Here is a 16164-nt window from a genome sequence, read left to right as displayed (position 1 = left end):
TGTATCAACAGGATCTTATCAAGGAAGCCTTTCTGGACTTTTACTCTAAATTATATGCTAAAGATAAGATTAATGAAGCAGATATTGATGTATATTTGAGGAATGCTAACATCCTGGTTCTTACACAAGAACAAAATGAAGAGATTAATCAACTGATAACAGAAGAAGAAATCCTTTTAGCAATTAAACAATTGAAGATGGATAAAGCGCCAGGCACGGATGGACTGACTGCGGTGTACTACAAAAACCTACAATTGGAGATGATAAAGCCACTAAGGGAATTGTTTCAGACAATTCAAAGGGGAGGAAGGGTGCCTCCGTCTTGGAGAACTGCCTTTATTTCTTTGATTCCGAAGGAAGATCAGGACGTCACTCAAGTAAGAAATTATAGACCAATATCACTTTTGAATACGGACTACAAGATATTTGCTAAGGTTTTAGCTAACAGATTGATGAGGGTTCTGCAACAGATAATTCATGGGGACCAAACTGGGTTTATCAGTGGTAGACAAATGAAAAATAATGTGAGGCATATAGTAGACTTGTTGGAATTTTTGGAAAGGAACAACCAGATCCCTGTGGCGCTGATCTTTTTAGACGCCGAAAAAGCCTTTGATCAATTGGATTGGCAATTTTTGATGAAAGTTTTAGATAAAATGAATTTTGGGGATAAATTCTTACAACCAATTAGGGCATTATATCAAAAACAAACAGCCCGAATAATAGTAAATAATAGTTTGACTGAAGTATGTAATATTGAAAAGGGCACAAGACAAGGGTGTCCGTTGTCACCTTTATTATTTATCTTAACATTGGAGATATTATTGATTAAAATACGAAATTCGGAAAAAATTAAGGGAATGCAAATTAGAGATCAGGATTATAGACTGAGGGCGTTTGCAGACGATCTGGTTGTTACGGTGACCCAGCCAAAAAATTGGGACCAAAAAGTTTCATTTAGCATTTGTATAAGTTTTTTTATGTGATATTAGTATTGCTTGTAGTCATTTCATATGAGCTAGAGTGCGATAGACTTAATAGTTTATTGTTGTTAACATATGGTTGTTTATGATTGTTTCTACTTTTATACCTTGTATTTAGCTCTGGGAAGTCGGGGAGGGGGGAGGGGGGAAAGGGGGGGAGGGTTAGGGAGGGTTAGGAAGGGTTGGGTGGGGGGAGGGGGGAGGGATTGTTAAAGATAAAATGTATTGTAAAACTTTTCAATAAAAAAAAAACAGGCAAAGGAGGAGGGAAGCCATGACCGGGCCAACCACTAACGTGGACTAACTGCTTTTGAGAATTTAAAAAGACTATTTGCTGTTGAACCGGTCCTAAAGCACCCCTGCCCAGGGGAACCCTTTGTAATTCAAGCCGATGCCAGTGACGTGGCCGTCGGAGCTATAATACTGCAAACGAACCAAAGTGGGACCCTGCAACCCTACACCTACACCTCGAAAAAATTTAGTGAGAGCAAGAGGAGGTGGGCAATATGGGAAAAGGAGGGTTTCACAATCGGTTGGGCTTTATTAAATTGGAGGCACTATCTAGAAGGGAGCAAGGTGACTTTTGAAATATGGACAGATCACAAAAATCTAGAAGCACTGAAAACTCCCCACAAACTGTCCCCTAAACAAGTGCAGTGGGCACAGTATTTTAACTGTTTTAACTTCACTCTAAAGTACATACTGGGAAGGAAAAACCTCCTAGCTGATGCTCTATCCAGATTGCCCCAGTATAAAAGCCAGTGCGAAGAGGTTAATGAGGCAATTATCTCCAATCCACAAGCTGCTGCTCAACTCATGCCACACAGGGCCCCTAATTCTGATGACCCTGGGGCAAAGAAAATAAAACAAGAGCTCCTCACCAATCAATGGTTGAAGGACAGTCAAACCTCCCTAACATGCAGGGATGGTTTGGCTTACAAGGGAGGGAAATTGTACATCCCAGAAACCTTCTGTCTTAATGCTCTCAGACACAGCCATGACGTAAAACAGGCTGGACACTTTGGGTATTTAAAAAACCTACACCTCATCTGCCGGCAGTTTTGGTGGCTGGGGTTAAAACAGGATGTGGAAAATTATGTCAAGAGTTGTACTGTATGTGCCACCATGAAAAGAATTCCAGAGATAACTCCTGAGTTACTGCAGCCAGTGGCAGACCCTTCTCAACCATAGGAAGAAATTGCTATGGATTTTATAGTAGACCTACCTGAAAGTAGAAGAAATACACTCATCTAGACTGTGATAGACCTGTTTTCAAAGCAGGCTCACTTCATCACCTGCAAAGGACTCACCTGCCCAACGACTGACTAAACTGTTCTTGAAACATATCTACTGGCTGCATGGTGCCCTTAAACAAATAATTTCGGACAGGGGGGTGCAGTTCACAGCTAATTTTTGAAGAAACTTTCTTAGATTAATTGGATCATCTCAAGATCTATCATCTGCTTTTAATCCATCTACTAATAGAGCTGTGGAATCCTCTAACAAGGTGGTGGAGCAATATCTCAGATGCTATATTTCATACAAACAAACCAACTGGATGGGCCTCCTCCCTTTTGCAGAGGTGGCTTACAATAACTCTGTTCACAGCAGCACCGGCTTCATGCCTTTCAGAGTAGCCACAGGAAAAGAGTTCAGTCCAATATCTAAATACCCACAGGTGCTTTCCGCTTCTCAGGCACTTGATCAATGGGTGAGGGGGTGGGAAGAAGTTTGGAGAGCCACGAAGACTGCTTTAAAAAAGACTTCCGAGACCTATAAAAAGTAGGCAGATAAAAAGAGGGCTCCTCAAAGAACATTCCAAGTTGGGGAAAAAGTTTATCTGTCGACTAAATATTTACATCTCAAATTACCCAGTAAGAAATTAGGACCAAAATTCTTGGGGCCTTTCCCCATCATAAAGATCATTAACCCGCTCACAGTAGAATTAAAACTCCCTAGGCTTTTAGGCAGGGTTCACCCTGTCTTCCATTGCATCTTGTTGAAAGCTTTTCAGGGTTCCACTTTAAGACCTCCCCCTAAGAAGGCACCTGGCCCCCTTGTGCTAGCGGGTCAAACTCACTATGAAGTAAAGCATATTCTTGACTCTAGAATTTTTAAAGGGAAATTGCAATACCTAGTACTATGGAAAGGATACTCGCTGTCTGAAGCCACTTGGGTGAAATCTAGCGATGTGAAAGCCAACAGAATCATCAAAAGTTTCTATAGGAAACACCCTAACAAACCGAGGGACAGACCCTAACATATGCTTTTGTTTACGTTACAGGATCTGTCCTTTTTGTGGGGGGGGGGGCGGATATCAATGCTGCCTAACATTGGATGTTTTTGCTTTGACAACATATGGAGATGCAACCATTTTCCTTCTTATGTTTTACTCTTAGAATTAGAGTTAGAATTAGATGATACTGGGGGGGGGAGGAATGTGCATTGGAGTTTAGTTAGACATAACAATATTGTAACCAATGTTAGAATCAAGGTTTTTAAAATAAGAGATGATAAGAATTGGTGTGCTGGAGAACTGGAGGGAGAGTCTGCATTTCAAACTAATTGGAGAATGTGATTTATGACTGTAAATTAGAGGAGGGAATTGTACTTTGATACTATGTGCTCAGGGGAGGGGAATTCAGATTTTGGCTTTGGCTATGTAAGTGCCAATGCTATGCTTCTCAAATAAAGATTCTTAAAGGTAAACAATGTCTCGAAGTTCTTTGAAGAGTTTCATCTGTCGGAACCATGACACCTTTTCCCCCACGCGAAATGACCTCTGGGGAGCTCTTTTCTTATCAGCTTGTTTTTATACATTTCTGAAGGTTTCTTCAATGCTTTCTTGGCATTGTCCCACATCCCCCTCCAAGCTGACACCCAGTGGTCTAATGTCTGAGAGGCAGGGAGATCTTGGGAGTATTCAGGCATAGGGATAAAATCCCTTCCTTTTTTTAATAATATATTTTTTTGATTTTTTTTAAAAGAAAAAACATAAATCACTCAATAATTGGTGAACAATGTATTGTCTGGGTTACATTTGCAAAAAAAATCATTAACAGTTAATTTCTATAATCCATATTCCACGTATTAATATTAGTTGATTTCCTCTTTCCCAAAATAACCTCTTTTGCAAACTTTAATACAATTCTTATTGTTTTGATAAATAACAATTGAATATATAATTTTTTTCAATATTCCTAAAATAATAATCATATTTGTATAATATTTCTTTTCTATTCAATCATTCTGGTTGCTTTGTCATAATCCTGTTACACTCAGCAGAAGTGATCGGCCATGGGAGTGGCCGAGTCTTTCTTTGTTGGTCTGAAGAGCTGCTCCAGATTGACGGGAGGGCCTTCCACCATGATCGGAGGGTCCTCTCCCCCACTTGTTGCCCCTCCAGGGGGACTTTTGACCCCTTTACAGGGCCCCCCCAGTGAAAGAAAGCCAGATCTGAGGAGCAATCACCTTACGCGTCTGGCAGTGCCATGATCCAGAACTGGAAGCCTACTTTTCATTTCTCAGGTGTGGCTGAGCTGCCTCTCTGCTGTGGCAATGGGACATGGCAAGCCGCTGCCTGGTGACCTGGCTGGTCACATCTAAAACATTTGATTGGCGGGGCTGAAGATGGTCTGGGAGGTTCCACCGCTCTTGCTGCTAGAAGTCAATGAGGTGGTGGTCATTTCACCAGTTCTGGCCTTGGTTCTGGTGTGGGAGTTGTTGGCTTCTTACAGCGGGTCAGGTTGATGTCCATCTTTACTGCCACCCAGTACGACTCCTGCAGTTGATCAGGAATCCCATGATAGATACATGCTTGGAACAGATCGGTGTCCAGGCTGTTGAAATGGTGCACCAGGGATCGTTCTGGCCACTGCTCAATAAGACCTGCGACCCTCCAGAATTCACGCACATATTCTTTCGCTGCTCTGCCTGCCTGTTTCACTTCATGAATGTCCTTCTCTGCCTGCAGAGCTATAGATTTGTCCTTGAACCTGGCACTTAGTCCTTGGATGAACAGGTTTTAGTCCCATAGCTCCAGCACTCGTTCATTGTGCAAGTTATTCAGCCACTCTGATGCCTCCCCCTCCAGGTTTGCCACTATGACATCAACCATTGCAGCAGTGTCCGGGTAGGCATTGGCATTTCAATTTATGTAGGAACACACTTGGTTCAAAAAGAAAGTTAACTTCTCAGGGTCTCTGTCAAAATGCTCAACTGACTGGCTTTGGATTGCTGTCAGATACTTCCACTCACTTTTTTTTAATGAAAAGTTTTACAGTACATTTTTTAAATAGAAAAAAACAAAAAAACACTCACTCACTCCCCCGCCCCTCCCCCCCGCCCCTCCCCCCTCCCCCACTTCCCAGAGCTGAATACAGGGTATAAACTTACAAACCTAAGCTACAATATGCTAACAACAAAAATAAAACATTAAATTCTATCACACTTTAACTCTCCATAAACATAAGTATATTACTAACAAATAACAAATAACTAATAATACATCTTATAAAACCACTACTTATTCAAATGCTAAATGAAACTTTTTAGTCCCATATTTATTCTGAATATATTCGATCCATCTTCTCCATTCCACAATATATCTCTGTTGCGATTGTTCTTTCAAATATGCTGAAAGCTTTGCCATTTCTGCCAAGTTAGAAACTTTCAAAGTCCACTCTTCTATAGTAGGTAGTTCCTCCTTCTTCCAATATTGCGCTACTAAAAGTCTTGCTGCCGTAATTAAATTCAACATCAATTTAGTATCTATAACAGTAAAATCTGTAATAATACCCAACAAAAACAACTGTGGAGAAAACCTTATCTTTTTCTTAAATATCTTTTGCATGTTCCACCAAATTTTAATCCAAAAAGCTTTTACTTTTTTACAAGTCCACCATATATGATAATACGTTGCATCCTCACAACCACACCTCCAACATTTGGGCTGGCAGTTCGGATACATACTTGCTAGTTTTTTAGGGTTTCTGATCTTCTTTCCATCTTGCTTGCAACTGCCCATACTGAAACCAAGTTTGTACAATCTTTTCTTCTTTTAAAATATTATATGGCTTTAATTGCCATACATTCCTTTCTATCCTTAAAATTTCTTTGTATGTAATCACATCATGTTTAAATCCAACATTTATATTTTCTATTGCATGTTTAGGTATTGCCCAAATTGGTATTTTATAATTTAACTTATGTCTATATTTTTTCCATACTCGCAACAGAGCATACCTTAATATATGTATCTTAAAAACATTATTCACCTTCTTATCATACAATAAATATGCATGCCAACAAAATAACAAATCATAACCCTCGAGATTTAATAATCTCCCTTGTGTTAAATTAAACCAATCACTAATTGAAGATAGAGCAGCAGCCTCATAGTATAATTTAAGATTAGGCATTTTAAGACCACCTTTTTCACGTATATCTTAAATTATCTTAAATTTAACTCGTGGTTTTTTCCCTGCCCAAACAATTTATTAATACCTTTCTGCCATTCCTCCAAATTTAAATCTTTTTTAAGTATAGGTATCATTTGAAACAAAAAGAAAAATTTTGGCAAAACATTCATTTTTACTGCTGCAATTCTTCCCAATAAGGATAATTGTAATTTTTTTCAACCATCTAGCTCTTTTTGTATTTTTGACCATAACAATTTGTAATTATTTTTATATAATTTCACATTTGAAGCTGAAAGATATACCCACAAATATTTAATCTTTTTAACTATTCCAAATCCCGTTAACTCTTCTAAAACAACCTTTTGTTCTGTAGTCATATTTTTAGACAATATTTTAGTTTTTTGTGTATTTATCTTAAATCCAGAGACTTTCCCATATGAAGTTATTATCTCCATCAACTCTACAACTGAATAAGTCAGTTGACTTACTGTAATAACCAGGTCATCCACAAACGCTCTCAATCTATAATCTTGATCTCTTATTTTAATTTTCTTAATTTTATTTGAATCTCGTATTTTAGTCAATAATATTTCCAATGTTAAAACAAACAGCAAAGGTGACAACGGACACCCCTGTCTTGTACCCTTTTCAATGTTACATGTTTTTGTCAGACTACCATTAACTATTATTTGAGCTGTTTGCTTCTGATATATTGCCCTAATAGGTTGTAAAAAATTATCCCCAAACTCCATTTTCTCCAATGCCTTAAAGAAAAATTGCCAGTCCAATTGATCAAAGGCTTTTTCAGCATCCAAAAAGATCAGCGCAGCAGGGACCTGGTTATTTCTGTCCAAAAATTCCAATAAGTCTACAATATGTCTCACATTATTCTTCATTTGTCTACCACTTATAAATCCAGTTTGGTCACTATGAATCATTTGCTGCATTACCTTCATTAATCTATTTGCTAAACTTTTTGCAAATATCTTGTAGTCAGTATTTAAAAGCGATATTGGCCTATAGCTTTTGGCTTGAGTAACATCTTGATCTTCCTTCGGAATCAATGATATAGAGGCTGTTTTCCACGATGGAGGCACTTCTCCTCCCAATTGAATTGTCCTAAACAATTCTCTTAAAGGTTTCACCATTTCTGACTGTAAATCTTTATAATAGATGGCAGTCAAACCGTCTGTTCCTGGTGCTTTACTCACCTTTAATTGCTTAATTGCTAAAATAATTTCTTCATCATTTATCAATTGATTCATCCCTTCCCTTTGCTCTTGTGTAAGAACAGGTATATTAACTTCTCGTAAATATCTATCTATATCTACATCTCAAATCTTGTCTCTAACATACAACTTAGAATAAAAATCAACAAAGGCCTTTTTAATAAGATTCTTCTGAAACACCACTTTACCCTTGTACTGTATTCTATCTATATTACGTGACCTTTGTTTCTTCCTTAACAAGTAAGCTAACCACCTATCTGGCTTATTAGCATTACAAAAGGTATTATGTTTAGCATACTGTAAATTGGTTGCCACTTGATCTGCCATCAATATATCAAACTGGCCTCTTAATAAAGTAATTACCTCTTTAATCTTCCCATCAGATGGATTCAAAATTAAGGCCTTCTCTTTCCTCTTAATTTCCTCCTCTAATTCTTTTTGCCTATGTTCCAGTTTACGTCTGTATTTATTATTCAAATATATTAACACTCCTCTCATATAAGCTTTACTTGCATCCCAAACCATCTCAATAGAAGTACTCTTGTACATATTCATATTAAAAATTCATCTGTTTTTTACACTCTTCCACATTTTCTTGATATCTAAACAAATTTTCATTTAGTCGCCAAGACCGTCTGTCTCCATTGTCTTTTTCTATTTCCAACCATACTGGACTATGATCTGATATATTTCTTGGACATATCTTAATCTTCTTAATCCTAGAAAAAAATCATTGGTAATTAATACAAAATCAATCCTGGAGAAAGATTGATGCCTATCGGAGAAAAAAGTAAAGTCGTTTTCTTGCAAATTTCTTTCTCTCCAAACATCTCTCAATTCCAAGACGTCTTTCATCTCAAAAAAAGATTTAGGCAATCTAGCATGACTTGGTGTACTTCTAAAAAGGCCTTTTTTGTCCATTTGTACATCCAAAACCCCATTCCAATCTCCCATAAAAATACAAGATTTGTAATCCCATTGAATGATCTTGCTATGTAATAGTTTATAAAATTTTCCTTGCTGTTGATTAGGAGCATATAATCCAACCAAAAGTATTTTCTTGCCTTCTATTAATAGTTCAGTTATAACATATCTTCCTTGTTTATCTGTTTCAATTAAATTAGCTGTTAAATTGTTCTTAACATAAATAACAACTCTATTTTTCTTGTCAGGAGCAGAGGCAATAAACTGTGTGCCCAGCCTAAAGTTTATGAAATACTTTTGATCAGCTGCTCGAATATGCGTTTCCTGTAAACAAATAACATCATTTCTAAATTGTTTTAAATACTGAAATACTTTCTTTCTCTTGTGCGGGGAATTTAATCCATTAACATTCCAAGTTAGAAACTTTGTTGCCATCTTTTGCGACCTGAAGCTTTCGGAGTGCCTCTTCCAAAACCACCTGCACTCTCTTCAGTTTCGCTCCTCCCACTGCTTCACTGTAAGTAAGTTTTTGAGATGTAATTGTAACTTTCTGTTGTTCTTGTTCTTGCCTCATTCGTCTGACTGCAGCCCGTGTCATTCTTTGTTCTCTAACCTCTTCCATTGGTGCCTGGGTCTGATCCACTCCTGTAGTTTGCTGGGATTTTCTATCTTTCTGCAGAGTAACTCCTTCAGCTCCTTGTATACTCTCCATTCGTGACTGATGCTCTCCTTCACCATTCCTTCCTTTAAATTCTGAAGATGGCGGAGAGCCTGCCTTCAAAATATTGGCATAAAAATTTCGTGCCTGCAAAACTGTATTAAGATGATATCACACACCAGCGTACATCACCGCCATACCTACTGGAATCTCCCATCTAAACTGAATCTGCCGTTTCCTTAATTCTTCTGCCAAAAAAGCAAATTCTTTTCTTTTCCTTAAAATTCTTGGAGAAATCTCTTTCAGAATTAAAACTTCTTGCTCAGCCACTGTAAATCTATTGTTGTAGAAGGCTTGAATAACCACATTTCTGATTGCTCTCTTTGTAAAATAAACCACCACATCTCTGGGTAACTTTCTTTGTCTTGCAATCCAAGAGTTAACATGAAATATTTTATCTATATCCCCCATAATATCTTCTGCTGGACGCTCCGAAACCTGTTCAAGGGCCTGTGCCAGTAATTCTTTCAAATCTTCCTTAGGATCTTCTTTTAAATCTCTGATCCTCACAGCAAATTCCATGTCTCGGTATTGTAACATCACTACATCATCATCAATCTTTTCCATCACATTTTCAGCATCCAGCATTTTAGCATCTAATCTCATATTGTTTTGACTGAGCTCTTCCACACGATCATCCAGACGCTCAATACATACTGCAAGCCCTTGAAATGCAGCCAAAATGTCTGCTCTTATTTCAGTATTCTTCTCCTCAATAAGTTCAGCTATTTGTTGGGATTGTATTTTTAAAGCATCCTGCAAATCTTTTATTGTTAAAGCTGGTGCGGGTGCGGGTGCCACAGGAGGAGGCATCAAAGCCTGTAATGAAGAATGCTGAACTGGTGAGGCACCAGTACTTCTAGGAACTTTGGTTGATTTAGAAGCCATTTTAACACCCGTTTATTTCTATTGCGCACTTTCACTTTCCGCACCACTTGCAACTTTTTCTCTCAAAATACTCTGAGTTAAAGTTCAGATACTTGCTATTACAGCATTCTCCTGCACAGCTCTGCCTGCATCCAAGTAATCCGCAGTTAAATATCGATGGCAGGGATGGTTGCAGCGTCCTGCTCTGCTCCAAAGCCTTGGAGCAGAGGCGTCCCGGAGTCCAGAGCAAACTCAGGCTTCGGGGGGGCTCACACCCTTCAACCACCAGAGTTTAAACTCTGGTGATCTAGGGGAGCTCTACCCCTACCTAAGCGCTCACCCCCTCCTCTTCTCCTGAGGAGCAGGTTTCCGAGCCACTAAACAGCTGATCGTTGCTGTTTTTAGCGGCTCTACGGAAAACAGCGCGGCTGACGGCCGGAACGGCTGCCATCAGTGGAGCCTTACCACCCGGAAGTCCAGATACTTCCACTCACTTGACTTATCTGATGGCACCACCTGCTTAGCTGCTCTACGATCAGGAGAGCATGATTCCTGGGAGGCAATCAATGGAAATCAACTTCAGTGGCCTCTGAAGAATTCATCTTCGGCTGGGCCATCTCTGAATGCCATGAGTCTCTGCTAGGCAGGGTGCATTTCGATGACCAGATATGCTCTCATGTCTTTGGTCTTGCCCCTGCTGCTGGAGTCTTAGAAACCACACTCTCGGTGTGATGGCCTGCACTCCATACACTGATGTAGTAGCTGTGATTATGGTGCTGGTGACAAGTTCCTTCTTCTTCTCCATTTTGGGATCTTCCCTGAGTCTTTGTCAGCCTTCCTTTGCTTTGGGTAGGTGACTGGAGCTCAGGACCCCATAAATTTAAAGAAAAAGGGAGTCTTGGGTTAATGTCATGGTTCCGATAGATGAAATCAATTAAAAACTTCAAGGCAAAGATTTCTTCCTTAAAGAACATTTTATTCAGGAAACAGAGTATTGGCACATACATAGTTGAACCCAAGACTAAAGTTCCCTCCTGCCTGATACAATGTAACAAGTTGCAATTCCCACCCCAAAAAGGCTGTCATAAATCACATTCACCAATTAATCTAAAACGTGGGCTCTCTTCCCCACTTCACAGCCTGCCAAAACTTTATCTAGAATTGACCTTGAAGCTCACCCAGCTGCAATTGTTTAGGCTAACTTTAAAAACTCAAGCATTACCCCCTTCTACGTCTGAGAATCCCAAGCAACAGAAAAAGCACAAGTAAAGCAAAAGGTAAAATGGCTGCAATTTCTTAATTGTCACAACCTTGACACAGATGAAGATGGAGGCCAGTTGGTTAGCACAGACTTTCAAGGAAGAAGGAGTTACCCTGTCTGGGCCTGGTGTTTTCTCAGGTTTTTGTCTTTGAAATAGACCTCCCACATCTTTTTTTGTGATCACCAGAGGTGGGGGGATCAGAGGAATGGAATCAGTTGTAGGAGACTTGACTGTTGGTCTATCTGAGAAGGGAGAGGGTGAAGATAGGTGGCAATGGTTTCCTCTCAAACCTACAGTAAAACACATTCAGATCATCTGCCAGTTGTCAATTCCCTTCAGCATGGGAAGGAAGTTTGCTGTAGCCAATGATATTTTTAAGGGTTTTCCAAACATTTGGTAGTTCATTTATTGAGAGATGATTTCTTAGCTTTTCAGAGTAGCCTCTTTTTGCTGCTCTGATCTCCCTTATTAATACATTCCTGGCCTGATTGTACAGCATTCTATCCCCTTTCCTGTAGGCTTCCTGTTTGGCATGGTGTAGTAGTTGCGTTTAGCTGTGAAGTAAGGTTTGTTGTTACTGTATATGCTCAGGTTTCTGGTCGGCAGAAATATTACCTATTGCAAATGTGTTATAAAAAAATAAATGGTTGTCACTTTTAAAAAAATCAGTGTGCTGGTCTTTTAAATAATGGCAGCTTTTATGAAATTATTAAGACTAATTGAAAAATGGTTTTTCATTCCTGTCATATTGAATACAAGTTCTTGGAAATTGTGTATTGAGGCTTTTATGCGTTTGCTTAACAGTTATCTTCTATTCATTATTATGTCTCTACCTCTTCTTTAGAATCATCACATTGCTTGAAGGGCTTTTATAGTGCAATAATAAGTGTGTGAGAATGAGAATAATTCCCCTACTTCTACTGCTTGGCCAATAAGCCCCAGCCTAAGAGAGGGAAAAGCCTAGGATCTTACATTCCATTGGGGAGATGTGGAAGTCCTCTCCTTGATTTCCTAACTGTTGGAACATATTCAATACATTCAAAGTTGGCTGGATCCTTTCTTCCCTATATGTGGAACATCTCATGTTGCTGCTTTTCACTTGTAGGATCACTGCTGGTTATAGGTTTATATATATGATGCTTTCCCCTGGTATAAGTGGAACTATAAAATGAAGTAGAATCAGCATGGATGAATCACAGAAATATAGAAATAAAATAGCCATTTAAGTTAACTTCTTATTTGGGAACTATCAAATAATTCCATTGCTCATTAGATTTGTTTTTTAGTCTCCTTCCCCATGTGTTGAATTCAAATTCTACCCAAAAGACACATCTTTTTTCTGATCATTCACCATTCCCCTTAGTGCTGCTCCCCATTCAAATTTTAGAATATCTATTATTTCATTTGTCCACATTCCTTGTCAATGTTTCCACCCATTCTTTCTTTTTCCTGTTTTAATATATAGGAAATCTAGTATACCACATAGCACTGTATAAATTATAACAAATATTTTATCCAAAATATGTTTCAGTATTAAGTTTACATTCTGTAAATGTGAATGGCAGTAGAAATAGCTTAAAAAGCCAAATAATTACATGTTTTTCCATCTGATTTAGATATTTGAATGGTGGTATTTTCGGAAGTATGGAACTTCCTTCATCGAGCAAGTCTCTGTGAGTCACTTGCGCCCTCTACTGGGTGGGGTGGACAATAATTCTCCCAGTAATTCAAATACAAACAATGGGGACTCAGATTCAAACCGTCAGAGTGTTTCAGGTAAAATAATTATAATTTAATCATCATTTCAGTTTAACAATGTGCTAATTATGAATAATTAATTTAAATAATTATTTTATATTTTAAGCAGGACAAGTTAACTATATCAGTTAAAAGCCCTTTCTGCAGATTGGGCAAATCACTGCTTATTTTTTTATCATTTATGATGTTTGATATATTTGGGAAAGCTTGATTTGCTCACTTTTGCAAACACTAATCAGCCTTGGTGAGAAATCACAAGAAAATCCCAGGGTTGAAGACTGGGCCAGAAAGTTTTTTTTAAAATGTTTTTTGTTTGTGTGTATTTTTATTTTATTTTATATTTTCCACTAAAATTCTTGCATAGTTTTACTGCTCACTGTGTCAGAACAAAACAAAGCTAGGGAACCATTTTGATAAATGGGGTACTGGAATCTCCAAATTGGTTCTCAGACAGTATGGAGTTCTCTGCCTTTATTTCTCTATTTTCTTGTTAATGTAACATTATTTAATAAAATCAGTGTGATCTAATGGTTAAAATACAGACTAGAAAGCCAGAGAGCGTGAGTTCACATCCTGCCTTAGTGATGAAATCCTTTTAGGTGACTTTGGGCCAGTCATTCTCTCTCGGCTCAACCCACATCACAGGGTGGTTTTTGTGGGGAAAATAGGATGAGGAAGTTTTGTTGGATATCTTTGCTTCCTTGATTTATTTGTAAAATTAATAATAGGATACAAATAAATAATCAGTAGCTGGAGTCTTATTTATTACATAACAGCAGAAGAAGATTAGAAAAAGCTGACTATTGTATTATTCTGCTGATCTGTAGTGTAAACTAGTTAGTGTAACATTGCTGAAGGCCCAAAGTGACTAAAGAAAATACTTCAACAATTCTGATTTCTAAGCTCACATGTGAATCCACTTGCTACTTGGTGTTAATGCCCACAGGATGAATTGTGGCACCAGATCACAGTTGGCAAATGGCTAATCTAGAATGAAATCATTTACAATATAAAAGTTTTAACTGAAAATAGCTTTCAGAGGACAGTTCTTTTCATTAAGTTACTTTATTCAAGCTATCCTCAGGGACATTATCTATGCAATGTTTGTTTTGTTAACAAATCACCTTTTTATTCTCATATAAAATACTTGGGAATCATTGTGAAACATATTCTGTTTGCTTTTTAAAGAAATATTTATTGAAACGGTTTATTTTACCTCAATGAGTTTTGATGTATTTGTAATTTTACAGTATCGGAAAGCATCCATCTTCATTTGTTTCTGTAGGTACCAATAATTCGTGAAATCAAAGAAGTGATTATAATTCTTATTAAATATAACATTTTAAGTGTCAGTACGTAAAGGTGCCAAATCTATAGTAAATACATTATTACCATTTGGTTGTCTATTTAAGTGTTTCAGATGTACCACCTGGGATAACTAATTAGAATATAATTTGTTTCCAAATAAATATTAGCATTCAATTATAATTAGAGGCATTTTTGTTTTTGTGGCAGAATGTAAAGTCTGGCGAAATCCCCTAAATCTGTTTAGAGGAGCTGAATATAACCGGTGAGTGCTTTGTAGATTTCTTATTCAAACATGTTAGCCTGTTTGGAAATTATTTTTAAACACTGGTTACATATGCTAGCCTATTTAGAAAGTAGTTTTAAGCATTAGCTCATCATAGTAAATTTCAAGAAGTCAGGTGCCTCTTTCAGATGTTTATCTTATGCAAATAGTTCAAATAAGGATAAATGGACTTTGGATCCAGTCTCTTCTACTTTGTCCTTATGTTGGTGGATGAACACTTGACACTACCCTGCATAGATAAGTACTCTGCATAGTTTAGACTTCAGTTTTTGGAAATATATAGGAAAACAGGACAAGAAAACACATTCCCCTGCAGAAGTTTCCACTTCAGCATACCAAGAATAACAGTGCCGAAGTACATGAATCTGTTAAGGTTGGTCTTGCTGTCCTCCAGATAATTCTAAACTTAAGGATGATGAATGCATGAACTAGACTACCATTTCATTCAGGCAATGCTAATTTGTAAATTTCTTTTAGTACCTCCCATTAGTCTGTATCAAGAATCTCATTAACAACAATATTTTACTTTTTCTACATTTTTCTTAAGCACTCAATGCGGAGTTATCTATCATTTTAATCCTCACTATAACAGTTCTGTAAGCTAGATCAGACTAAGCTCAAAGTCCCCCAATGAGCTTTGTGATTGAATGGGAATTTGAATTTGAGTACCTGAACCACCTTGGCTTCATCTCCTCCCAAATCAGAAGCCTCAAGATAAAGGGGAGAAGCTGAAAATAATAGAGTAGCTTCTTTAAATATAGGGTAGCTTCTTTAGCATAATCAAAACATATTATAGAGCTGACATAAGTACATCCAGGACTATTTTAAACCAATTAAGCCAGCCTTCAGGATTATTTTAAATTCAATTTATTAAATGTTCCAGTGTATCAACGATATCACTATCACTACTTCAATAACTTCTTAATTTTTCTTCAACTTAAAGCAATTAAAATTCTTTCCAAAATCACTTTTTAGTACCATAGTTGGATTTGTAGATGAAGGTTACTATATTAAGAAGGATGAAGGGTGTGTGTGGATACATTTTTACGAAAAGAAAAAGCAGCATAAGGAAAATCACCACATTATAAATGAGATGCCCTCGACGTGATGTCCCGTTACCTGGAGGCGGTCCGGGTCTGGATGGGGAGGAACAGGCTTCGGCTCAACCCTGACAAGACTGAGTGGCTGTTCGTGCCGGCATCCTGGGAAATTCAGATTATTCCATCTCTTGCCATGGGGGGTGAGCTATTACCCCCCGTAGATAGGGCGCGCAACTTGGGGGTCCTACTAGACTCACAGCTCTCTTTAGAAGAGCATATTGGAGCTGTGACTAGGGGGGCCTTTGCCCAGGTTCGCCTGGTGCGCCAGTTGCGGCCCTATCTGGACCGGGATGCCTTGCGTACAGTCACTCA

The 16164-nt window shown here is 38.0% G+C and overlaps 1 protein-coding gene across 5 annotated transcripts in view; it reads left to right on the top strand.

Annotated features, from left to right (window-relative positions):
• The window catches only part of ST7 (suppression of tumorigenicity 7), a 189005-nt gene that overhangs the window by 113376 nt on the left and 59465 nt on the right, over nt 1–16164 (top strand). For all 5 annotated transcript variants that reach the window (XM_081331183.1, XM_081331182.1, XM_081331186.1 and 2 more), the window contains 2 exons: nt 13020–13179; nt 14677–14731. In XM_081331183.1, the coding sequence (XP_081187309.1) occupies nt 13020–13179; nt 14677–14731 (215 nt within the window). The remainder of the gene's footprint in view (nt 1–13019; nt 13180–14676; nt 14732–16164) is intronic.

The sequence above is a fragment of the Vipera berus genome, assembly GCF_964194415.1.
Source record: "Vipera berus genome assembly, chromosome: 6".
NCBI classification, from domain to species: domain Eukaryota; kingdom Metazoa; phylum Chordata; class Lepidosauria; order Squamata; family Viperidae; genus Vipera; species Vipera berus.
The sequence above is the reverse complement of the archived record's forward strand: the minus strand, read 5'-3'. Positions and strand labels throughout refer to the sequence as shown.